This window comes from Amphiura filiformis, unplaced genomic scaffold, assembly GCF_039555335.1.
Source record: "Amphiura filiformis unplaced genomic scaffold, Afil_fr2py scaffold_188, whole genome shotgun sequence".
NCBI classification, from domain to species: Eukaryota; Metazoa; Echinodermata; class Ophiuroidea; order Amphilepidida; family Amphiuridae; genus Amphiura; species Amphiura filiformis.
The window spans coordinates 1-27,874 of NW_027305652.1; the positions used below are offsets into that span (position 1 = coordinate 1).

Sequence of the window (27,874 nt, forward strand, 5' to 3'; positions counted from 1 at the left end):
ACTGCGACAATTCGTCTCACACACATAACAAATGCACTTCGGTCAAAAAAGTTGATGACAACATTTGATTGAATGGACTTACACTGCGCCATGATTACGGTGAAGGACGCCGGTTCAAACTTTGTTTGAAGCCCATCAATAATTTCACGCACAACCTATTCGCCAGCGAAGTGTTACGTGTAATCCGATTATCACCATGTCAACTGGATCACGCTTTTGAGTTCTACACCACGATCGAAATAGATCGCAACACAAAGTCTGGCGGTATGTACTATCAATTCCAAATGGTGCGTGATCCAGTTACCAGGGAGTTACGTAACCACTTCGCTGGCGAATTATCGTAATAAGTATGCGGGTAAGTGTGCAACTTACATTAGTGAGGACTTTCTTTTTGTGCTGTGTTTATGAAGCCTTCTATTTAGTACTCCTATTCCAGAAAATACATCACTAAATTTTTGGATCGAAAAATATTATCAACTTCTGCCCAACGAATCATAGCTAAATTCTAATCCGTGAAAGTCAAATTTTATTATTTGGTCAATTTTGTGAAATAAGAGCTAAGGGTGTTTTCTGTTTGTTGCGACAATCAAGCCCAAATACTTGTACAGAGACTAATTTCATGGTATGCATTCTAATTTTTAGAAAACATATTTTTAGTCTTTTTCATAACCAATTATCAAAATAAAATAAAATATCAAAACTATGAGCTAACTCAAGATTTTGAATGTGTAGACTTGTGGCAAGTTTTAGAAGTTTATGACTACAATTGTAGAAAGCGTACAAAAATATAAATATTAGAATATGCCATTTGTTACCAGATAGAACTAACTAAAGGATTAGGACTTGGCTATAATATTTCGTTTGCCAAACCAGGATAATATTTTTTTTTAATTCTACAAAAAAGAGTGCTGTATTTTTTTCTGGAATGGGAGTAGGTTCCTGCATCTGAACATGCCAAAAAGGATTCCGATAAAGTATAGTTTGAGCCATCTATGACGTAATATAGTCCCCGAGTTATTAGCAAAACTTCAAATATCAAATATGACATTTTGCTTATAGCTAGATAACGTGCATCAAATATTTCAAACTCTATACTTTTACTGAATCGCAATGACAGAGGAAGATTGATGTGTGATTTAAACAAGATTTGACCAATTTCACAATTAAATTTGACCCCAGTTCAAAGAAGCATTTTCTTGTATTTCACATTAATGTTTCTAGACTTTGTCAAATAGGACCTTATGGAAGCCCTGCATGCTTTTATCGATTGACTTCACTGAAATCAAGGATTCGAAATTCGAACTAGCGTCCTGGCTGTAATGCAGTCTATTCAATAAACTCACTGTTAAGATACGGTGCACATTTTGTCTTTTTTGTGGAATATACCGGTGTGTATGTTAGAGATTGGTATACTTCTATTGAACAGAGTTGGACATTCGGTCATGATTGCGGCTAATTACGACACACGCACGCAGGGCCGCTGAAGAAATGCGTTGTGACCTTTTCTAGCTTTAGGGGCCAAGTGGACTGACGGTCTTCTTGCGCTTCAATTGGTATTTTCACCTTTTCTAGCTTTGGAAGCTAATTTTACTGCCCTAGGCATAAAGGAGTCAGAACAAAACTAGTGGCAGAAGATAGAAAGGAGAAGAATGTGGTCAAAAAGCAATACCTTAGCTTATTGGCTAAAAGTCACGAACTTGGCCCAATTGGGACACAAGTCCTTTCCTATGTGACAGCCATCATAACCACTGATAAAATAATACGAAAAGACACATTTTACTTATTGCTTTCATGTTGTTCTTAATGAATGTTACATGTTTATTCATGGATTTTGTTAGTTTGTTAGTAATAATCTTTGAATAGCAGTTGCGTACCGTGGCTTTAGGGAATCGAACCCATGGTTTGATAAAAAAAAATATCTAAAAATCATCGGTGTGCAACCCGGCTCCCACCGTTGAAGGTTTGGCCTGTGCGAACACCAATTCAAAACTTGACTTCAAAGTTCTTAGTATAAAATTGTCGAAGTCTTCAAAATTAAATTTATTGTTGACAATGAAATTTTGTAAATTGTACAGAAAAAAATGGGTCATTCAGTGAGAGATTATCAGATTTTTTTTACAAAATTTTTGAAGGGGTCTTTTGGTGACAGTAGAATGTTCGTTTCGTTGGTTAGTTTTTAAACGTTACTTTCATTTAGATAATTAATAAATTCCATGCCTATGTGTACATGTTACTGAGAAGAAACTATAGAGGTCGACCCTTGATTGTTTAACTAAATGACACATCTGCATGTTGAAAACAAACATGCGCAGATTTTATGCATTAATATATTTACGATACAACATGTACAATAAGGCTACATGTACATGTCCCAGGGTACATGTATTACTAGTAGCATATGCGTGCGATTTCCATGCAATAGCAGACTGACTAGGCTTACCTATGCCTAGGTCAGTAAGTGATTTTAATGTAGAATGTACCCAAATAAAATGTGCTATCAAAACAGCACTAGCTTTGCAGTTGCTGGAATGAAACTGAAGGTTGGTGCATTATTGTAATTCACTTTCGCTTTAGGTATATTAATAGGCTTACATTTGGCAGCGAAAAGCAGTGAAACTTGTTATTTTTAGAATTAAAACTTATAACATTTGACTTTCTTATTTTGTCGAAATTTGCTTTTTAAGTTTGTATTATTAATCTTTTGTAATTTTAGTAACATTCACAACTTTGAAATTCCAAACCAGTTGATACATACATACAGCTACCCCATGCATAGGGAAAGGATGTGCCAACAATATCGGCATTTTTTGGTAAACATGGTAAGTGCGTAATAGAATATAGCGATTCCACCGTTCCATGTTACCGCAACCCTAATGATTTAGGATTTGGTACAAAAGCGCAAAATACATTGTACAATTAAAATATATATATATACTTCTATGAACCACATACAAGCTTAGAAGGTGCCTTGATGTATAATATAAAGCCAAACTTCATTAAAAATCACAGGTTGAAAAACAACATTGAATCGATTGAACAAAGAATATTATTCGAACAAGTAAGACCTTTAAGGGGTGGGGTATGAACGTTTGGACAGTATTTATTGTGGGACATTAGAGCACATCAGACATATCGAATTGCATTCTGAATACGAAGAATGTCCTTCTGATATCAAATAATTTTGATTTTTTGAAATTCGCAATGTAATACACATTTTATGGCAAATCATTAAAATTGATATTTTTGATATTTAACAGTACTCAAAGTCAACTTTATAAATCTGATGATTTATACTTAAAGTGTATGTATGTGGGATGAAAATGACGATCAATTGAAAATTTTGACCTTTCGTATTGAAAATATGGATTTTTCCCAAAACACCAAAAAAATAGGTCTTTTTGGGAACAAAATCCATATCTTCAATACGTAAGGTCAAACATTTTCAATTGCTCGTCAGCTTTTCCTCCCAGCTACATACACTTTTAGAATATATCATTAGATTTATAAAATTTACTTCGAGGACTGTTATATATCAAAAATGTGAAAAATATCAAATTTCAATAATTTGTCATAAAATTTGTATTATATCGTGAATTTCAAAAATGAAAACTATTTGATATCAGAGACATTCTTCGTATTCAGAATGCAATTCGATATGTCTGCTGTGCTCTCGTGTCCCTACAAACAATACTGTCGAAACGCTCAACACGCCTCATTCCAGATCCCTTAATACATGCCTTTATTTTCTGGTTTATAGCTATAGTCCGACAGCTGTTGTCAAATGTAAGCCTAAATTATATTTTTTGCAAACGTTTTTACCAACAAGTTTTGTTACTTCAACAACATTATGATACAATGTTTTGTGGCAACAAAGTGTTGTTGTGGGGGTATAACGTAAACCTCACATATTCTGGCAAACTTTGTGTGCTCTTTTTTTTTGCTACCAAACGTTTTGTGTTCAATGGGTATATCACTATGGGGTTCTCTTTTTTGTTGAATGTATACGGGGATGTGCCACGTACCTTTTCAGCGATTTTGGTATATCGATGGGTGAGTTTTCAGAAAGTGTCCCTAAAATCGCCCAATTAGGACGCATTTGGGTGCTTTTTGGTGTTTTTTTTGTGACAAAACCAACCAAAGTAGGCATAAGTCATCATCCGAAGGTCTGTGTGGCACATCCCCGTACACAAAGAACCCCTACCTCCGAGTACTACCTGACTGTCATATGATGAAGTTTTAACCATATCATCAATAGCACAATATTGCATGGCGATGGGGAGTATTTGGCTCTGCTGGTTTTTACTAAAAAATAATTGTTCTATGGGTTATGAACTTATGAATCCAAGGTGTCCATATTCCTTCTCAGTATTAACTTGCACGTGTTTGAATCACATGTTAGTCACTGTCAATCTCAAGCTCACGCTTCAGCCAATTCAACAAACGCGTTTCCTCAGACATCCCTGTTAAAACAGATAAGACATAATGCATAATTATTGAACAGAAGGATAACTCCCTCCCAAGTAAAAACTTAGTAAATGCAAAAATATTAATGAGGAAACGAATACTCATACTGTCTTTTTACTAACTGCATCGTGAAGCAAAAGCAGTTAGGCTAACTATATGTCACGACAACCGCGTTTAGATATATATATATATAGTGAATAAGTCTACTGCTAACATGGATAAAGATAAATATAGCATCTGATTCAATTAACACTTGCTAGTGGAAATTTAAAATGAGAATTCTTTCAAACCGATTAGAATTGGACAAAACTACAAGAATTGAAAATGCTCTCTGCAATACCCAAAGACAAACATTTTTTACCATTTTTGTAACTCTGTCTTCGAGAAACTCCGCTAAGATTACCAAGTTCTCATGTGGTTGTTCAATATAACAATAATACCTGGTCCAAATAAACAGCTGCATTCTTATAAGTGAAAGTATAATTATACTGGTTACATATTGCCTATACCATCACAAATGTTACTTTTGATAGTTTAAATTATACCCAAAGCTTGTTAAAAGCATCACAGTTACACCCAAGTTTCCTATTTTAACGATGAAAATCCGTTGAATATTAATGAAAATCAGTGAAAATATAATAGGTCAACACATAGTCATAGTATTATCTGATGTTTTTTACACACAAATCCCAGTGCAGTGTAAAGACTGGCCTCTGGCAGTGCATATCGTGTGCAACTTGAAATTCACTGACATGGGTCAAGAAAGAGTCCTGGGGAAAGAATGTGCCTGGTACATTTTGCGGACTCTTCGTTTTTGTTTTAGCCCAGTGGTTATAGTCTTTGTCATAGATTACTCAAAATCGAGGGAGGAATCGACGAACGGCTTCGCCGCGACATCGATCCGCGAAGTAGCGAGTCGCGATTGAGGGAGACCGTCCCGAGCGGCTGCAACTTCTCTGATTAAGAGTCAATGAACTGAGAACTCTGAGCAATTGTGATGTCAAACAGCAGGACTAATGAGATACCTTTTTACATACTAAACGGAAAGTGCATGTCTCTGCTACATCACCTGACCCATGCATTCTCATGACCAAGCAAATATTTTAGGTAACATAGGAGACATCATTTTACCACTTAAAGTCATATTAAATGTGTGATTTACTTCACAGCGACGCCCTCAATTTTACTCGGATTTCTACTTTTTTCTTAATTTTTATGCCCAGTGGTGTACTAAAATACCACGTAAAAGACTAAGCCTGAAATGCTTTAATAACAGTAAAATTTAAGTTTTTATTATTCAGAGTTCACCGACCGAGTGCTTGTTAACATGTCCGGTGGATGTCAGCTTATTTGTACACACGACGAGCGCGATGCTCGTGCAATTACATGCATACGATCGGTGAGCGAATACACGCATTGTAGGCGCTGGAATGAAATCTCATCGTGATCAGTGAAAACAAACATTAATAGGAATCTATTCTTTATGCAAATCACATAGTATTGCTTTAAAGGTATCTTTCTCACAAACATAATTACGCTTTAAGCCCGGGGCTTGCTAAGGGGATATGCTAAGATCTGGTACTGAGTAGTTTTTTCATCAATGTGAACAATTAATGTGTAAGGGCAACCATTAAGAAACAAAATACTTACTTTTGCCGCTTCCACTGCACGAGGTTGCCTTGACTTCACAGAGTGTCAGAAGATCCCGTCGTGGTAATTCAACACTGATGTATTGTCCACTCAGATTGCATTCTATTTCGATACGATCGCCGGGAGAGGCAGAACTGATTTGATCCATTGATACTCGGCTTTCACATTCTGGGTTCTGTCCGTATTCAGGGTTGGATCCTACTCGTACCTATGGCCCCTTCAAGTCGCTCTTCTGCAAAAAGGAAATAATAATATTAGTAATCTGGATATGATTTGAGATTCCGTCAACGTGTGCTTAGTACAGGAACCTATATCCTATACGTTGATTTTGTTCATAATGGTGGAAAGTAGGGATAAAATTCAAACTGAGAAAAAAATTCTAGTATGACTTTATATGGTACAATGGAATCGTAACGCCCTTTGCCTCGAAGGGGGCTATAGGCACACCGGCCCCTAGTAAGATTTCTTGATTTTATTGCAATCGACGGGGGCGCATCGGTGCGCAATCGTTTCTCTAGGTTTGTGGGTAAGGGAGTTGCCGGAAGTTGTCGGATGCGATATCGCCAAGTAGCCATTGGATAATCTCTACAAACAATTCTAAATGTCTAGTCATGGTTAGTTTGAATGGCCTGTCAGCCTTGTAGTTTTTTTTCAGCTCGTACATCATGTGTCACGTTTCATATATATACATTTCAGTGGCATACGCACAGCAGGTAAACCTACTACGTAGCCTGGGGGAGTAAATTTTCAAATCGTTTGCGGGTTGGCCACGTGCCCCTTGCCCCTATGACGCTGCGACATTGGTTGTAAACCTACTAGATTATACCTACCACAGCAATCGGCTCTGTTGTAGAGGACAACTTTATCAACACATTCATCTTGCTGCATGTCAACGGCCCACCAAGGGTTGCCTACATTATTAAATGCTGAACACACAAAACAAATAAATAAGACATTATTATATTGGTCCGTTGCATCAAATCATTTTGAATCATTAATAATATACTCGTGTATACATATATAAGATTTTAAAAAGTGTCTGCCCTAGTGCTGCGGCGACAACTATAACTTACTATAGCATATATAGTGCCAGTCAAAGTAATAATGACTATGTATAGGCCTAGGCATGTCCAGGGCCGAAAAAAGTGCCAAGTTAGTCCGAGTTGCTCAGACTGATAAATCCTTGTCGCTTCGTACGGAGTGGAGAAGGCTACAGAAACTTAGAAAATACAACAGGCAAGTTGCATATTAGTCTTTTTTACCTGTAGTAGACATCTTCTGCGCTGCCAGACTAACAACAAAATCAAGACTTTAGGTACTTTCAGAGAGTTTGTTTATTTTATTCAAAAAGACAGATTTCAATAGAATTTTAGCCTAAGGTGTATCGGTGGTGGTGTGGGACCATAAAATTTTGTTGCCGAAATAGGGGTTGCAATTTTATCATTGACGCCGACTTTTTGTAAATTTCGGACCCCTCCTCCCCCCCTTCCGAAGAAAATGTCAGCCCCCTTACATCCCTTTGTAACAAAGTTAGTTATAAATCAACTTTCTCACTCACCTGTATGTGTGCAAGACTCAGAGAAATAATATCCGTTGGTGTTGCCATCCACTGCGTGGTCAGAGGTGCCCTGGGAAGCGTGTGTAGAACTTTGGCTGGTAGGTTTGCCGATCAGGGAAATTTCATTCTGGAGTGGAGCAACTGCATAGTGAGAAAATTAAGGCTATACAACATCAGATTTTAGGACTACGGATTGGTATAGCATGCTGCACCAGTAGTGTAGTGGGATTTTTCGGTGGGAGGGGTAAAAAGGTACAGGAGGGGGGGTAATAATGCCCTTGTTTGCATTGCACTTTTCGATCGACTCAAATATGAAAAAATAGGACCGCGGTTTTTTTTTCCATAATATATGAATTTTAATATAGACCCTAATTGGTATCAAATTCGCAAAAATATTTTGCCTGTTTGTAATTCCTACTACCATGACTACTGACTCTGATATTTAAAACAAGCCTGATAAACATGATAAACCTTATAAAATACCGATCGACTGACACTGCCTTTGGAGCTTCAAGAGGAATGGAAACTTTTTGATGCCTATTGCAAAAAGTCATTCCCATATAAAATGAGTAGACCTTCTTTGTAAAACACACCACTATCATACTACTGTCTGATGGGTTGAGGGAGGGTACTCAAGTTTGGTTTGGGTAGGGGTGTGCTGAAAATAGACCCATCAGTATACCATTCTTTTAAAAGGTAAACCCATCGATATACCAAAAGAAGTCAAAATGTTTGGCCAAATTTAACCCAAATTGTCTTAGTTTCTACAAACAGTCCACAAAATTTGGAGACATTTCTAAAATTGAGGCAAAATTTAGCTATTTTCCAAAACAATTGGAAAAAAAGACAGTCCATATGGCAAAAGTGGCTTAGAGGTTTGAGGTACCAAAACGTCAAAAATGCTACCCATGTTTGCGGCACGTCCCCTAATGATTGGATCCTAGTAGTTGACCCGTTACCGGTATCCCGATTTTACTCTTTTTTTCCAGCAAATCCGACTAGATTTTGAATGCAGTGGTTTTTAGCCTCGAATGTGAAGCTATCGGTGAGAAAATTCGTGACTAGACACTACACCTTTATGGATATGTGGTGACCTCAATACATGATACAATGGCGAGCTAACTTGTTTTAGTGTGAATTATTCATTTCCGATCGATAGTTTGCCTCGCTTTTAAGGCAAACTAATGGCGTTTGTCATAGGTTTGCGTTGTTAATAACAACCATGAATTTAGTGTCACCTCTTTGATATGCATTTATATTCCCATCAAAGAGCCAGATAGGTCAAAGAGTAGAACACTGGACTCTGCAATCCATAGGTCACCGTTTCGAATACCTCTTCCGGCTACTTTTCTTTGTTGCCATTTAAACAATAATGTAATACGTATTTATTATGTAAAAACGTGCATCGTACCTGTAGGACAAGATTGCTCATCAGAGTAGTCTCCACAATCATTATCACCATCGCATTTCCAAAGCGCGGATATGCACCATCCATTATTGGGACAGAGAAATCCGCTACATCCTGTCGTCGCCGAGATGTATGGGCTTGCACCCCCTAAAATAAAGAATTTTTCAAAATGTGTTTTCTTACATCATTAAGCAGGTTTATGTATGTACTTTCAGAAACTAAAGAAAAAAAATTAAAAAAATTACATCAAAATTGTGAAAAATTAACTATCGAAAATTACTAATTTGACAATTTAGGGTTTGTTTACAAATCCGTTGCCATGACAACCGAATAATAAAATCACCTTCACCACCAGGTAAGCCTTTACCCTACCCCTAGTCCGCCCCTATGGTCCAAGAGATAGCAAGAATTTCTTTGACAAAAATGACCAGGTGTCTTGTTATGATAGTTGGATAGAACATCCCATGGGACATCGGAAAAGTGAAGTCTTGAGTGTCGTGAGCGGTGGAGCGTGACATCAGAGGTCAATGACCTCAAATTTGACCCGTTTTCCTGTATAATTCGTATTATGCATGCCATTTATTAACAACAGCCTCGATTTTCACATTTTGGTGTCTAATGAAAGATATTGCAATTATCTATCAAACAAAACCAATATCAATGAGATTTGAAAATGTTTCGACACTAATTTTGAGCCAAAAACGTCAAAATTTAGCATTTTTACCCATATTTTGCAAATTGACCTGACATAAAACTTATAATTTCCTGAAAAGCGTGAATGTATTACTTAAACATTCTTACTCAAAAACTGACCCATATATGTTCACAAAAGATGACTAAAAAGAATGTATTATTGGGTAAAAAGTCGTTTTGGGCAAAGGACATTAAAAGTGCAATGACCTCTTAAATTTACTATGTAAGAGGTTTTCTGCACATATAGACTGTAGGCTATACTAAGCCCCCTCCCCCTAGGGGGATTTTATGGAAGCAGGTATTTTGGGACCCTAATGCATTGAGGTTTTGAAATGCACTTGCCTGTTGATACACATTGGCCAGCGGTGGGTGAGGCGGTGAGGCGCTTTTTTCAAAATGCCGCCAAAATCACAAAAATCAACATAACTAGGCCAGTAAAGCTCCTAGCAGCATAAATATAATGTCTACACCCATGTTTTTAGGGTAAAAGGAATCAATAGTATCACTTACATCAACAGGGGACCTAAATTTCCAAGATGGCTGCCAAAATTTCAAAATGGCCGACATTGAAAATGAAAATTATCTATATCTCAGTCCTTGAAGCTCCTGCAAGCATAATTTTGATGTCTATACCCATGTTTGCAGGATCAAGGAGTCCAATAAAATCACTAAGAACAGCCCAGGACACAAATTCCAAGATGGCTGCCACTAAATTTTAATATGGCTGCCATTTAAATCAATTTTGTCTATATCGCAGTCGTTGAGCTCTAAGCTCTAATGAGCATGTCTCTGATGCATTATGCAGTATTGTCGGAATCAAGGATTCCAGCCAATACATTTAGGTTTGAAATCCGCTTGCCTTCACATTGGCCAGCGGTGGGTGAAACAGTGAGAGCGCTTTTCAAAATGGCATCAATAATGACACTATAAATGATCAAGTATTAAAGCCTTAGTAGTATAAGTGTGTAAGTGCAATAGCTGTCCTGTGGACATTTGGCAATATATTATATATTGTACTCATATACACATGTCAGCTACACATGGCAGCTATTGCACTTACCCACTTGGGCACTCAACAGTCGATGTCCCAACTCCAAGATCAACGACTAATCTAATCATATTCAGTAACTCTATTTGTAAAAGGATTAATTCTAGGAAAAAATCAAACGATAGCTAAGAGTAGCTTGATTACGTAGCTCCCAGTTGCTGATTGGTGCTGGGTTTACTGTACTGGTGATACTGGTGTTGATACAGTAGCTCCCAATTGCTGGTTGGTACTGGGGTATCTATCTACTGCTGGTATTTGTGATGATAAAGTAGCTATCAACTGATTGTTGCTGGGTTTAGCTATCTACTGCTGATATTGGCGTTGATGAAGTAACTTCCTATTGCTGATAGGTGTTGATGAAGCAGCTTTCTATTGAAGTAAATGTTCATTGGCGCTAAGGTAGCGATCTACTGCTAATATTGGTGTTGACGAAGTAGCTACCAATTGCTGCTTGTTGCTGTGTTAGCCATCTACTGCTGACATTGGTGTTGATGCAGTAGCTTCCTTTTGCTGATTGTGTTGATGAAGTAGCTTTCAATTGTTCACTGGCAATAAGGTAGCTACCTACTGCTGATATTGGTGTTGATGAATAAGCTTCCAATTGTTCATTGGCTCTAATGTAGCCATCTACTGCTGATATTGGTCTTGAAGAAGTAGCTTCATATTGCTGATTGCTGCTGGGTTAGCTATCTACTGCTGATATTGTTGTTGATGAAGTAGCTTCCAATTGCTGATTGTTGTTGATGAAGTAGCTTTCAGCCTTATTGTTCATTGGCTCTAAGCTAGCTATCTACTGCTGATATTGGTGTTGATATAGTAGCTCCCAATTGCCGATTGTTGCTAATGTAGCTATCCACTACTGATATTGGTGTTGATGAAGTAGCTTCCAATTGCTGATTGTTTCTAAGCTAGCTTTCAACTGCTGATATCTGTGTTCGTGAAGCAGTATTGCTGATTGGTGCTTACTGGTGTCAATGGCGTTTATGAAGTAGCTCCCTATTGTTGACAGGTGTTGGGGTATCTACTGCTGATATTATAAAATTAGATTTTTTAAACTATTCAACTGGAATCACGGTTTTGAGAGGCAACAGTTTCACACCTTATCCTAGGTGCATCTTCAGGCCGTCTGTTGGAAGCTACTTCATCAACACCAATATCAGTAGTGGATAGCTACATTAGCAAAAATCAGCAATTGGGATCTACTATATCAACACCAATATCAGCAGTAGATGGCTAGCTTAGAGCCAATGAACAATAAGGCTGAAAGCTACTTCATCAACAACAATCAGCAATTCAGTGGCAGCTACTTCTTCAAGACCAATATCAGCAGTAGATGGCTACATTGGACCCTTGAACCAATGAACATCAGGGTATTGAAAGCTTATTCATCACACCAATATCAGCAGTAGATAGCTACCTTAGCGCCAGTGAACATTTGAAAGCTACTTCAGCAACACAATCAGCAAAAGGAAGCTACTTCATCAACACCAATATCAGCAGTAGATGGCTAACATTTGACAACAACAAGCAGCAATTGGCAGCTACTTCGTCAACACTAATATTAGCAGTAGGAGCTTCTACCTAGCGCCAATGTTGACATTTACTTCAATTGAAAGCTGCTTCATCAACACCAATCAACAATATGAAGTTACTTCATCAACGCCAATATCAACAGTAGATAGCTAAACCCAGCAACAATCGGTTGGTGGCTACTTTATCATCACTTATACCAGCAAGTAGATAGATTTTGAAAAGGCGCTCTCACCGCCTCAACGCACTGCTGCCAATGGCAACTACCCAGTACCAACCAGCAATTACCAACACCAGTATCCATAAATAAACCCAGCACCAATCAGCGGCTGGGGAGTGAGGCTACTCTATCGTTTCATCTAAATTAATCCTTTACCAGTTCTATACCAGTAGCAGTTGAAACATCGAGCATGCAATCAATAGCAGCTGACATGTCATATGAGAATATATAATGTCCTTGCCCAAAAGCAGACTTTTACCCACACATATTAAGGCTTTTTTCATCTTTTTGTAATAGACATTAATGGGTCATTATTGAGCCATTTTTTGAGCCAATGTGAATCTTAAAAAGTAATGCACCCACGATAATACAACATTGATTGATCTTGAGCTTCAACATTAGATATAGACAAAATTGATTTAAATAATGTCAGGTTAAAATTCAGTGGCAGCTATCTTGGAATTTGTGTATGGCTGTTCTTAGTGATTTTATTGGCTCCTTGATCCTGCAAAATTAGATATCAAAAAGCATTGTATATAATTTTTCATTTTCATGTCGGATGAAATTGGGTTTTGTTTGATGTCCCCTAATTTGATAAGTGATCATTTGACCCTAAAAAAATGTGTGACAAAATCTAGGAGAGGCTAGTTATGTTGAATTTTAAATACCTGCATCCCCTGGCATTGAGGTTAACAGCAGCCCACAGTCTATGCAAACCAGATAATTTAAAAAAAACTGGACGAAATACGAATACAAAATGCAGAAAGGCAAACTTCAGATAAATCGATTAAGCGCAGAAAAACATTGCGACGTATCAAAAAAGGATATGATTTGTGTCCTGGCATTTGAAAAAGCTCCTCAGTCACCCAGGACAAACATCTTGAAAATGAAGGTGTTATATATGACCCAGGGATGGGTGATTAATTGTTTTGCATAAATTCAATCTAAAATGTAAGAAAAAAATGAACTTTTTACAGGTTTGGTGCCATTATGTGATCTAAAAACAACTACTCAAACTTTAAGCTCATTTTTCTCCTAATTCATTTTTTCGCGGATTTGTCATCTGGAAAAAAATGTGTAAGCAATACTACACCCCCTATAGAGCTGAAATTTGGCACAAATCTTCTTTAAAGCCATAGCTGTACATCGGTCTTACTTTAAAAATAACTGAGTACACACCTTTTTATAACTGGTCATTTTCCCCAAAATTGATGTAGGACAAATCACATTTTCAGGTATTACACACCCTCTATAGGTTGAATATTTTCCAAAGTAAGACCGATGTATAGATCTTTTCAAAAGCTTTAATATGACACCTCAACCAACTTTCTGTGATGTTTTATTGCGGAGCTACATGATTTGCGCTAATTAAATATGCAAATTAGGTAATTAATATGCATACAATTTGAAGTTGTCATATTTTTGAGTACTTTGTGATATACTTATTACTTCCCTAAGATATAAGTTCCTACCATGTTTGTATAAAAAAGTTGTCAATCCCATACCTTATACCTAAAAATGAGCTTCGTTTTTACGCTGCGTCTGTGGCGTACATGTAGAAGGATTTGTTTTTTTGGAGAGGCCGGGTCAAACGTAGAAAGAAAGGTGACTTGCAAGAGACGAAAATGGTCACGGGGGAGATGCTCTAAGGCGAAGAAGTTTCCCCTTGTCTAGTCCTGGCTATATCATTGCTTAATAACGTTCTGAAGAATGTTAGCTAAAGATTATTATGTGTTCCACAATATAAAATTCGTGCTCAATGAAGGCACGATCAGCGATTCGCTTAATCAGACAATCTAAAAATCGTCAAAAACAGACAGTTTTGTAAAGAATGTGCTAATATACCAGATATACATTGCAAGCGATAAGATCGTCATATTAAAAGTAAAACGTCACGTTTGGTCAATGTGACTCATGTTGCAACATGCAATTATTGAATGGAGCATCATGATTTTCAACACTGCCGTTTTTTCTCTTTTGCCGAGCTTTACATGAAAAAATATCGAATGACGATTGGCACATCCTTCATATTTAAGCTATTACCATACCAATTTAATTTGTGTTTGCCTTGAACAAAAGGGTCTTAAGGGGTACTACACCCCTGTGTTAAATTTAGATGACTATTTTTGCATTTTCTCAAAACATAATAACACACTGGTAACAAAAGTTATGTATATTATTGGGGCAAGGAATCAATTACTACACTGAAATTTCAGTGACTCAAGACAAGCGGTTCAGTATATATGATAGGAAATGAGGTACATTCTAGTGGTACCTCTTTTCTTATCATAAATAACGAACCGCTTGTCTTGGGTCACTGAAATTCCAGTGTAGTAATTGGATTCCTTGCCCCTATAATATACATAACTTTTGTTACCACTGTGTTTTTTGTTTTTGTGTAAAATGCAAAAATAGACACAAATACAGGATCCTGCTTGGCTGGAAATTTTATTTTCCTATCTTTTGTGAAATTTAGAAACAATTACCAATTTTTACAAGTTACTCTTACACTTCTAAATGATTTGCATACATGTAAGTCCATTGTTATTCTAGAGACAATAATCCAGTTACAAATATTTTTAGTTACTATTTTGTCAAAATATGGACCGAAATATACTAAATTTAATTCTTACCAATTTTGGTGATAAATTTGACCATAATTGAGGACCTAATTTAACAAAAATATAATTATGAGTAGACATTTGTCTCTAGATTAAAAATATGTGATTTGTTAGGGAACAACCCAAAAGTTCGATGAAGCCCTATAATAAACGAAAGTCCTTTCGTTAGAAGGCTATCCTCCCCCCTCCCTCTAACGTAAGTTTTCAAATATCGAATATTCCAACCCGGATTCATAAGCATGGTATGTATGTAACCATAAGTATCATTTTGACTTGACAATTAATACTTTTGAGTTTGTAATATGTTTAAGTCTAGATAATAAGCTTTTGTAATTATTTGTTATTTTGTACATGTATGTTTGTTTATGCACGGCCCCAAGGAAGAACAACTTTCGTTGATTTGGGCTTTCCGTGTTGAAATAAAGTCTAATATATATATATAATATATAGGATACAGGACCGTCGCTATCGTGGATGGGGATGTGGAGGGGTGCCACAATGTAAGGATATTGAACACGTTTATGGAAGAAACCAATATTCTATTTTATTTTAAAATATTTATCTTCATACCTTTTTTGGCACGTAAAAATATTATGACTTGCTGGATTTTCAAATAAAAAAGAATCAAGGTGCGGTACAGCTGATTAAAAATATGAACTTACAAATTATTGCAGGTTGCCAGTACTGCACTCTATATTGATTTGAAATTATTTTGAAGCAACCACTGGAAAATGTCGATATCGTACCTCAGAAAATACTAAAATTTTAAAATGATATATTAAATCCTTACATCGGACTTTTGACCCCCTCCCTCCCTAACGAAAGGACTTTCGTTTATAGGGCTTCATCGAACTTTTGGGTTGTTCCCTTATAGTTAACCTGTAGCCTCAGTGCTCAAAGAATTATAGGCCTAACGACATGACTCGAGAGAGCAAAAAGTGGGGGTCTGGGCCAAATTTTGACAAGCCATATCTCCCAAACCACTTGAAGTTGAGCATTCATTTTTTCCATGTGTTCATTATGCTCATAGAGGTATGCTAGAAATGATTTTCAGCCAAATTTGAGGGGATGACCACTGACCAACCAACCCTTTTTGTACCGGCCAGCCACAGCTGGCCGGTACTTATTAATTGGCTCAAGTTTGTTGTTGTTTCTAACTTTCTATAGATAGTGTATATGAACAAAACAGAAAATATTGTCAAAAAATTATCAAGTTGTCAAGGCAAATAGAAATACCAAAATTGGTGTGTGAAGACAACAGAAGTTTTGTGTTGATTTTGCATTACTAAGGTAAAATCAGTATATATTTTAGGAACTTTCTTTCTAAATTGAAAATTTGGCAAATTCGCTGGTCCTCTTACCATGCACGTTGACCTTATTAGAGTATAAAGCACAGGGGGCAATATAATACCAGGGATATGAGATCTCATATCCCTGATAATACTCAGTACAAGCTCCAATATCTGTATGTCAGTCAGTGGTCATAGTGCTTTTCAAGCAGGGTCAAGGTTATCTAGCAGTGATCTTGCTATAAGTTAATGAAACTGTTTTGATGTCATTACACATCTATTCCAGAAAACTTACACATGAAAATTAATTGGTAATTGGTGGGAGAGAATAATTGGCAGAACAATTGGTTCTACATTTTAATAGGAGTTTCACAGGATAATAATTAGATGTTATGATAGAAGAGGGTGTAATGTTATGCCCTTAATCAAAAGTCTGCTATCAAACCTATTTGCAAACATGATAAACAATTCGTCGGGTGCATCACATACTGGTCTATCTTGAATTTTGACTTTTCTGAGAAAATTGGTATATAGTTCTTTTTACGAAGCTCTTCTAATTCAACAAATTACAGACTTCTATTTTTCCTAAATAATTAGTTATAAAATATTAAATTTGAACTTTCTATGATTTTTTACAAAATACGGTTTTCACATACTGATCTATCTCGAAAAAACACGCATTTATAGAAAATCTCAATTGAAAATCTGCGTATTAAATTAACCTTTCTATAATTTAATTAGATTATGGATTTTCATGAATGTGGTTTTAAATTAAAGCATATACTTAACAGATTTATTTAAGTGGAATCTTTAATTATATTTACGTATGCAATATTGCTTAAAATACACGTAAGTTGTAGTTCTGTATGTGAAACAGTTAATTTCCCGATATATCATATTTAAAGTGCATTACATACTGGGGTATCTCGATAAGCTTCGAGATAGACCAGTATGTGATGCGTCTAAAGTCACGTCACCGTTCGCGAACTCGAGATAGCCCACAAGATAGACCAGTATGTGATGCACTTTAAATACGATATAGGGAGATTAACCATTTCACATACAGAACTACAACTTTAGTGTAGTTTTAAGCAATATTGCATACGTAAATATAATTCAAGATTCCACTTAAATAAATCTTTTAAGTATATGATTTAATTTAAAACCACTTTCATGAAAATCCATAGTCTTATTAAATAATAGAAAAGTAAACTTAATACGAAGATTTTCAATTGCGATTTTCTCGAAATGCGTGTTTTTCGAGATAGACCAGTATGTGATGCGTCCGACGAATTACCTTCTTTTGGATAAGTTGATTAACTTCATATATTTTGGTCTATAATAATGATGATATAAATCAGAAAAATGGAGCTTTAATGCAGACGTAACGAATTATGTTCCTATACGTATATCACTAGTCTTTAACCATGCTAACAAAATTAATACAATAGCTTTGGGTTTCAGTATGCGTAGCTAGGCCTATAATATATTTGTTGTTTATATATATATTCCAAAAATAATTATTCTTGATATAGTGTTTAATATTCTGTGTGTTTAAATTTTCAAAACTAGATTGTTATGAATTAACATCATGCAGTTATTGTTAACTACATGTATGCACACAACACAGGGGCACTCACAATAGACAATTGAACCCTACTGGTAGCGCCGTGTTGTAGCTATTGAGGACGAACTAGTTAGTATCATATATCAAAAAGTATAAAAGCTATGATTTTAGTACTTTTTCTCTGTTTCAAATACTTATTCTTTTCCAAATATCTGAATCTTAAACCCGGTACAAGCTTTAATAACGGGGGAACATACATTTTTATTAAAAAGAAATCCTACCATCTATCCAAACTCGCCGTGTTATTCCAATGCACATTTTACTTCACCGGGCGCGAACTATTTTACCGTAGTTAACATTTGAATAGGGAGCCCGTTTAAGCAACTGTATACGTGGTGTCCCGCCTATTAGGGTTAGGGTTAGGGTTAGGGTTAGGGTTAGGTTTAGGGTTAGGGTTAGGGTTAGGGTTAGGGTTAGGGGGTTTGGGTTAGGGTTAGGTTTAGGGTTAGGTTTAGGGTTAGGTTTAGGGTTAGGGTTAGGGTTAGGGTCTTAGGGTTAGGGTTAGGGTTCAATATTGATCGGAGATAGGGCCTATATACGTATTAACTAGTAATATAGTGTATCGTGTATATACGCTTTATTCCGTAATCAACAAGTATGATAGAAAGACGGCTTTCTGGCAGAACTACTCGTAGCATAGTGGTATAGCGTCTGACTATGGATCGATAGGTTGTTGGTTCGAACCCCGGTCAATCCTTGGTAGAATTTTAAATATAATATAGTTCGTTTCTTTTTGTTAAGTAAGAAGAAATACTTAGTAATAATGGCATGTGGAATCTAGCCTCATAATACATGTAATACTAAACATTATGTATTATAAGTTTCTCCTATTCAAATGTTAACTACGGAAAAAAAATTCGCTCACCGGGCAGCCATTTTTTGATCGTATTTTGAATATTGGCGTCATAAAACCGTCAAGGTACAAATTTAGTACTTTCTGTCAATCAATAATAGCTTATTCTCTACATGTCAATCTTTAAATAATTGGCATAGTCCTTATAATAACGGTACTCCGCCTCGATGAGTAAATGACAGCAAATAGCTGCAAACCAGTGAAAAATATCCCAAAACTCGATCAGTGGGGCTCCGTTCGTACATGTCAATAGAGTCATTATCGATTGGATTAGTCGTCCGTAGCGGACAATTCAGTCGCTCATTGGATCAATATTATCAGGTGGTAATAAATTTGCTTTGGACAATAGATTACTATATAATGGTTTAGTACTGCATATATCGGTTTAATCTTCAATAAGCGGGTTTATGGCTGGAAAGGTCACGGTGAATTCGCCGTGGACGTAAGTGCACTATGATCTATACTAAAAGATGCGAATGTTGTTTGCTTTGACAAGTTTCACTTGTGCAATCACAATTATACTATATAGACAGTTTTGACGTAAGTGAGAGAAGAATACATAAACTATTGGGCAAAATCGCTAATGAATTAGCTTCGGAAATTCTTAAGGATGTAGAAGGGATCACATCAAATGATCACATATGGTACTAAATGATCACATTTGGTGCTAAATGTTATTAAATGTTTGGAATTTATTTCATCTTATTTCAAATTTATGTAACAACGTAAAGACTGATTTTGAGAGAATAGCAACAAATGGAATTTGGCTCAAAATAGAACCATAATCTTTACACTTAAAAATTATTTTTACTGAATATTTATATTTTAAAAACGAAATCTAATGTTACTCATTGTAATTCATCCTTTTGCCGGTACATCCTTTTTAAAGGGATTTTATTGTTGATGTGGCTGGAATGACTCCTATGTAAGTAGGCAAGCCTAACTGATGTTTTTAATGCAAAGTCATCAAGACCCCAAGCCACTATTTCTCAGAAATGTTGTCCAAGAACATATTTTCAACATACCTAAAGTTGATGGTGGGGCAAATTGTCTGACATTGGTTTTCAGGGGGGTCAAAATGTACACAAAATGTACTATTGGAGTTTTGCATGGGTAATATCTCAGCTAAAATTATTCTAATTGACTCAATATTGGATCAGAGTAATGTCCTACCAAAGGGTTCCGACTGGCAAAAAATGGACACAAAAATTATTTTCTGACCCCCCCGAAGTTGGTCCTGGATGGACGAAGTTGCATTTTGAGGGCCCTATATCTTTTAAAGTAAAGGAGTTACAAGTTTTCTGATGCCAGATTTGAACTCTACACAATTAAGTACCCCAGGATACTTTTCAAAGTTGTAGGGGTTCCTTTATACATTTATGGGCCTCCAAACATCGTCTTTCGCGTTGCGACACATTTTTACGCTGATCCCCCTAAATTTCAAATTGATGCCACGGGAAAACAAAATAGCGTATGAAGCTCAAATTTTCAGGATTTTATTTTCTCATCAATATCTACCACCACACAGAAAAAGAAAAAAAAATTGAAGAGGTGCTGCGGTGCACATCCCAGGAGTTGACATGGTTTCTTTTCCAACGCTAAAAGATCACGAATTTTGGTAGTTTGCAAATGAAAAGTGTCCGCACTATCGATTGATTACGTAACTGTTATGAATAATTTATTAGGTTTTTCAATGCAATCACCTCGACCCATTAATACATATTATTTGTATTATCAAAGTACCTGGAATAGCAATCCGGTGAGTTCACTGAACTACGCCCTAATACTGATGGAGTTTTAATGGCGTTTAATGGCGTTTCTCCTCTCCATACACAGATGAACATGACAAATACAATAGATGAAGGTCAACACGTATGACCTCCTATGTGACATGTTATATGTGATGTACAAAAACCTGAATATCATAAAGATCATTATTCGTTTGTGCATATGAACTGCACATTTACGTTGCTAAATATTACTCATTGTATATTATGACAAATATTGGTATTATGACAATACGGTATAGATCCTACTATCATGGCGTCAGGTCAATGTTCATCATATCCCGTATGTTTCTTAAAATTCATTCATATTTGAGACAAATTGCTGTGCCCATTTTATAGGTGCACAGGTAGATCCGGTTTTTTTTAATGTTCATTTCTTTTTAATGAAAGAATTAAGGTTTTCCGCTGCACGGGGACCACAAGGGTGATACTAATTTTAATGCTATATTTTCAAAACGAATACGTGTTCCCGGTTGGCTGCTTGGCTCTATAGCGATTTCACAGAAAAGGTATTTACAATGCAGCGTCGGACTCTAGCTGAGAGCGTAGCCTAAGTCATTATAGACTCCAAGAATGGCTCTCCATACACAAATGAACAAACACAAAGGAGGGTAGTCTCCTCCATGGCCAGCTTGATTTCGATGGAGCGAAACCAACGGAGACGGGTAATTTTGCCATGCAAATGAGCCAGTGTCGTAGCCCTGGCAATACATTCAAAATTGTTTTCCCCTATCGCTATGGTAATTAATCCTGTTACATTACTACTATTACTACGAATACAGATACTTTTGTTTTACTCACCCCAGGAGGAGTCTGAGGACTCCCAGGAGTCCCAGGCCCAAACTGAATTTATAATAACGGCAGAAAAAAGGATCACGTACGCAATGACAACCCCCTTCATGTTGTGTGATTTGTAACAAAGTGTATCTGAAGATAGGAAAGAAACAAAACAATTAAGAGCTTTGTTAAGTTTATAATTAGAAATTAAATTTTTAAAATTAAGATTTTGAACTCATAGCGTGTTTTAAGTGAACCAGCTTATCCGTTATTTTGCGTATATTAGTGTATAAGTACTAAATCAATTGTTATTGCAGTGTAATCTTCCCGCATACAGCCACTTTTCGCTGTTATGTAAGTTATGTAATACCGTAGAAACCCGTCTATAAGGAATAGAAGCGACTGTGATGATAGCATATTTCACGCTAGCGCCCTCCACAATATTATATCATTATGGAATTTGAGCAAATCATTTACCGACACAAGCAGGTATACAATGTATTATTTTATCTTTATTTCGCATCTCACGAGCATAGCTCACTTGGCAAGGCATAAGACTTTGGTTTTTTAGATCGGAAGATGGTGAGTTCGAGCCTCATCACGGTCACACAAACTTTTATAAACAAAATATTGTTCAAACTTTTCATTTATATTTTCTTGCATTTTCTAAAGACTCCTTTCGTGATCATTTTTTTTTCATATTTAGTTTAATTTATTCTATTGTTTTTCTTTTATTGTTTCTTTTCTTTGTCTTTTTTCTTGTTTAATTTTATTTTTCTTTATTTTTCTTTGATTCATATAATATTGGCAGGATAAGGAGAGGAGGGAACTAAAGACCCATTCAGTGATTTGCTCATCCGGACGATCGTAAAAATCATCAAAATTCACCTTTGTCATTGTCATAGATGTGGTAACATAGCCTGCTAGTGGTTCAGCAGAAAACCGTGTGACACATAATATACATTTGGCTACATTTTATTATACGATAAATACGAATTTATTAAACATGGTAACAAATATTCTCTAGCAGATCGGTTATACGATGGAACTGGTAGGCATAGGCATATTATATATTCGGGATATTAAATATCTTCCTGACGAGACAGATCTGCGCATGTGGTCAAAGACGATTCCTTACTAGCCACAGACCGTCCGCTGGAATTAGTTGAATCGCTATGGCTGTTGGTCGGACCTCTCATCTCTCCACATCGATTGTGACCTATCCCCGACATTGCCCTTATGAACTCACATCCTCCTGTTTTTTTCCAATACGCTGGCGACGTCACGTAATAATCGGATTAACTACCATAGCAATAGGTGAAAACAATTTTGAATATACCGCGTTATACACTGATACGTTCAGGCGGTACCTCTTCATTGAACCATATCATGCTGCACCTGTAAGATCTTTGAAAAGACCAGTATTGTATTCAATCTATGATTGCAGACATACACAGTACAGGTGATGAGTGTAACCTGCTTGTAGCGCAGCGCGATATGTTCAAAATTGTTTTCACCTATTGCTATGGTAATTAATCCGATTAATTACGCAACTTCACCAGCGTATAATGGCCGAATAAATTCTGACCATCACTTGGCTTGTTGGATTCGTCTATACTACACTTCGCTGTCGAAGTGACGTAATAATCGCAATAACTACCATCAAGCAGATTGCACTAATCACCCGCGTATGTCACCAAACATAGATTGAATACCACTCTTTTCATAAATACTAATCTTACATGGCGAGTGATTAGCATTTCTTTGACAACTATGGTTTAATGCATAGGTGCCACGTGAACGATGAAGTGCAGGGCTATATATTCGAAATTGTATTCATCAATTGCTATGGTAGTTAATCCGATTAATTACGTCACATCGACAGCGAATAGCCTATAGTATGGGTTCAAGTGGAACAAAAATAGTGTATGTCCATTGCTAGCTATGGTAATTAATCATGTTAGTGTTTACATCACTACTTCGGTGAAGACAAGAGAAGTGTGCCTTCTCTACCAACGCCTGTGATATAACAGGTACGGTGCAAGCGAAACAAAATTGAATGACCAGAATAGTTTCCTTTGTCAGATGAATTGATTGAAGTTTTTGAAGACACTCTATTCTTGATGGGACAATAGATTCAAATATGGAATAATTATTATTCCTCATCTATTTTTTTTTTTTTATTGAAAAACTGCAATTGTGGCAACAGAACAATATTTATTTTGATTTCATTTCAAGTAGAAACAAAATCGTGCTTAAGCCAAAAACGCACCCTACCTCAAGAATTGGGATGGCACAAAGGTGCAACATAGGAATTTATTGCAAAAACAAGAACAGACAAGTAGTTACAACACATCTGTCTAACCGTGGGTTTCGCTATTATTTAGAATAAATGCTTTTACTAGTTTCTATAAAACCACAAAATTACTAGAAAAAACTATAAAAAAAACTATAAAAAAAAAAATAAAAAAAAACGCACCTAAAATTAAAAGTAGAAAGGTAGATTTGAAGAAAGATAAAAAGAACATGTCAAAAAGTTACAATTAAACGAGAATGAAAAAACGGAACCGGTGCCCGGACCATGCTCTCTTCAGCATGTCTTCAGTTCCAAAGTCTGACGCTCTATCAATTGAGCTATACGATCCTGATATACGAAACAGTCGTTATTATGTCAATACAATTGATTGGTGTTACAACATACTTAGATGGAATGCATAGCCACCAAGTGCCAGTATATATTTGCTCAAACTCCAAATACAACAAGCAACCAATTTTATTGAGGGCGTTTCTTAGGTATATCCTTGTAGACGGGGTTTTACGGTAATCGAATTAAAGGCCCATTCAGTGAGTTGCTCATCCGGACGATCGTAAAAATCACCAAAATTCAGATTTTGGTACTTTGTCAAACAGCCATGCAGAGCATGAACTCAAGCGTACCTGGGCGTACCTATAATAGAAAATCGATACAAAATGAGAAAAAAGAGGGAAACAATAAATTCAACCACATAGAGACTCGAACCCACAAAAATTATTCAAATCAGAGATTCATAGTCCAGCGCCCTAACCATTCGGCTACGCATCAACTTACGCAATTGCTTTTTAAACTTCAAAACGGCTATAGTTATAATTTGATGCAATATCGGTGATTGCAATCACGTCCGCACAATGGCTCTTAGAAAAACAAGCAAATGGCTCTTAGAATAAACAAGCATATCGGCACCGATGGCAAGAAACCTTGGGTGTTTTTTTTTTTTTTGAAATACAAGTTTCAATTTGGAATAAAAATGAAATGGAATAGCGAGTGCCAGATAGTTAAGGGGTACTACGCCCCTGTGGTAAATTTGTGACTATTTTTGCATTTTTCTCAAAAAAATAATGTCTGTCTATGGAAAATACACACTTAACGGTTTGCGCAGGTCAGATATTCGAAAAATGTCTTCAAAATTTCATCAAAGGTATATAAAATTAATACCCACCTTATTGTGCTTGCTAATTTAAGACTCGGTTGAAACAAAATTATATCGAATGCATTTTAGTGTCCAAAAGGCAAAATTGTCGTCAAAGTTCTGCCGAATTCTCCAACCTTGCGAAGGGTGCAGAATTGGAATCGGGAATAAAAATATCCGATCTTTGCGATCAAAAACACAAAATTACAACTTTGGACGTACTATTGGCAATAGACATTATTGCCAAACAATATAGAATAGAACATTTTATGTCAACTTGTCAAAATATTGAAGAAATGTGCTCCCTAAACTTGTGGCGACTAGGCAAAATAATTCCCATTCAAACGCATGCGAAACTGAAAGTGCATAACACAGGCTAGTCGGGATGAGCAAATCACTGAATGGGCCTTTAAGTGGTACAGATTTCAGTACGCTTAAGGGCTGGGGTATGAACGTTTGGACAGTATTTATTGTGGGACATTAGAGCACATCAGACATATCGAATTGCATTCTGAATACGAAAAATGTCATTTTGATATCAAATAATTTTGATTTTTTGAAATTCGCAATGTAATACACATTTTATGGCAAATCATTAAAATTGATATTTTGATATTTAACAGTACTCGAAGTAAAATTTATAAATCTGATGATTTATACTTAAAGTGCATGTAGGTGGGATGAAAAGCCGACGATCAATTGAAAATTTTGACCTTTCGTATTGAAGATATGGATTTTTTTCCCAAAACACCAACAAAAATTAGGTCTTTTGGGGAAAAAAAAGCCATATCTTCAATATGAAAGGTCAAAATTTTCAATTGACCGTCGGCTTTTCCTCCCTGCTACATACACTTTAAGAATATGTCATTAGATTTATATAATTTACTTCGAGGACTGTTATATATCAAAATTTGAAAAATATCAAATTTTATAATTTGTCGTAAAATTTGTATTATATTGTGATTTTCAAAAATGTAAATTATTTGATATCAGAAAGACATGCTTCGTATTCAGAATGCAATTGATAGGTCTGAGTGCTCTCATGTCCCACAAAAAATACTGTCGAAACGCAATAAACGCTCATTTTAGATCCCTTAACTGAAATGAATTTTGTAATTAATATTACAATACTAAAAAAGAAAAACCTAATATTCTAGGGCACTTACTTGTTTAGTAGCACTGCAAAACTCAGATCAGGAAAAATGATTGCCAGAAAACATGGAAAGCGTTGCAAGGCTCAACTACCGACGCTTATTCTGGAGAATTGATTCAACAGTGCATACAACGAAATGGTTATTCATCAAAGGTGAGACCAGATGATAATCGGTCTTTATACAGACAGAACGTCACTTACCATGCCGCTATTCAATAAAGCGTGACACTTTTCAATTAAGGCGAGTGGGGTGGCAGTCATATTTGTCCAGGTTCGCCACTTGAGCTATAAGATCTACAGTTTAATACGAATACATTGATCTGATGAATCACAGAAGCCAATAATCGCACTTATGTTTGTATATTTCTTGCGAATCTTGAGTTAAGGCCAAATATATAATATAAAAACTAACGTATTGGGTTTGTTCCAACTCCCAAGAAAAATCGTGAACATGGGCGGAAATAGCATTCCTTATACCAGAGAAGATGTAATAAAGAGGAGGTTGATCAAGCTATCCTCAAACAAAATATGTGTGAGACCGTTACACTCAAAGTAAATGATGAATCACCCTATTTAACTGCTTAACAATAGAATACCACAATAGGGTTTGAACCCAGGATGGGTGTGATACACAAGTTGCAGCTAACTGCTTTTAGGGATAGGTCAGTGTGTGCATGTCATCATGCTATACACAGCATGCATGCAGACCCTGTCATCTTGTGAGATTTCAGATAAAATATGACTGAAGTTCTATGGCAAATTATAATTTTTGCTACTTGTTGCCACTTTCAGACTCTATTATTTAAGATAAAGAATGTTATCAATTATCAGAATATCTTTATTAGGTTGGCAGGAAATGACAGGAAAATATATAAAATAATAAAATAGAAATGATCAACAATCATCACCTCTCTAAAAATCCTAAAAATTTCTTCTTTAGAAATTTATATATTTACAAAAACGGTGGATTTGGGGGGAAATTTTACAGCACTCGATTTCTTTCTTGTATTACCCACATGTGGTATCCCATCCAAGCAGCAGGTCCTTAAACACACGTTTCATACTTTTTAACAAATTCTTTATAGAAACATGGGAAATATTTTCAATTCTGAAGTGAAAATTGGTCAACCATGGGCGGTCACACACATAACATCATAGGATATTTCAAGTGGATGTCTAACTACTTGAGAATAAAGGACTATGAATAGATGCGACAGGATTACCTACGAGATTATCTCAAGGATATAATTCCGTTGACCCTCCTCTTTATTACATCTTCTCTGCTTATACCAAGCCTTGGGATCTCCTTTATAGCACCCATACTGTTCCTCTTGTGTGTCACCTTTATTTGTGTCAATATTTGAGTGTAGATGAATTGTATCCTATTCATAAAACGTATCTCAGCTTTGATGAATTTTCTCTATCGCATTTCTTTCGCACTTATTTTTAAATAAATACTCCAATAGCACACCGATACGTCTTTTTATATAATTATTCTATACATGCATGTATAAAACATACAAATATTTAAAAAGAAAATATGAATACCATCAAAGCGAACGGGAGAATCTCATTCATCATGAAATCTACACTCGATCAAGTCAATAACGTGTTAAGTACAATCTACTAAAAAAACAACCAACACAAAACAAACGAACAAACAAACAAACACTGATCGACAACGTATAAACAAAGCAGGATGTTTAAACATCCCCACCTCGGACTACTTTTTTGAAACATGGTCCTGTTG

At 36.1% G+C, this 27,874-nt stretch overlaps 1 protein-coding gene across 1 annotated transcript; it reads right to left on the bottom strand.

Moving 5' to 3' along the window:
• Window positions 1–3,671: 3,671 nt before the first annotated feature.
• Window positions 3,672–26,291, bottom strand: LOC140145266 (uncharacterized). Its single transcript, XM_072167030.1, has 7 exons — window positions 26,138–26,291; window positions 21,550–21,675; window positions 9,084–9,227; window positions 7,673–7,813; window positions 6,945–7,040; window positions 6,115–6,346; window positions 3,672–4,460 (listed from the first exon to the last, which is right to left on the bottom strand). The coding sequence occupies exons 2-6, from the start codon at window positions 21,647–21,649 to the stop codon at window positions 6,300–6,302; spliced, it is 528 nt and encodes a 175-aa protein (XP_072023131.1). The 5' UTR covers window positions 21,650–21,675; window positions 26,138–26,291; the 3' UTR covers window positions 3,672–4,460; window positions 6,115–6,299.
• Window positions 26,292–27,874: the final 1,583 nt, after the last annotated feature.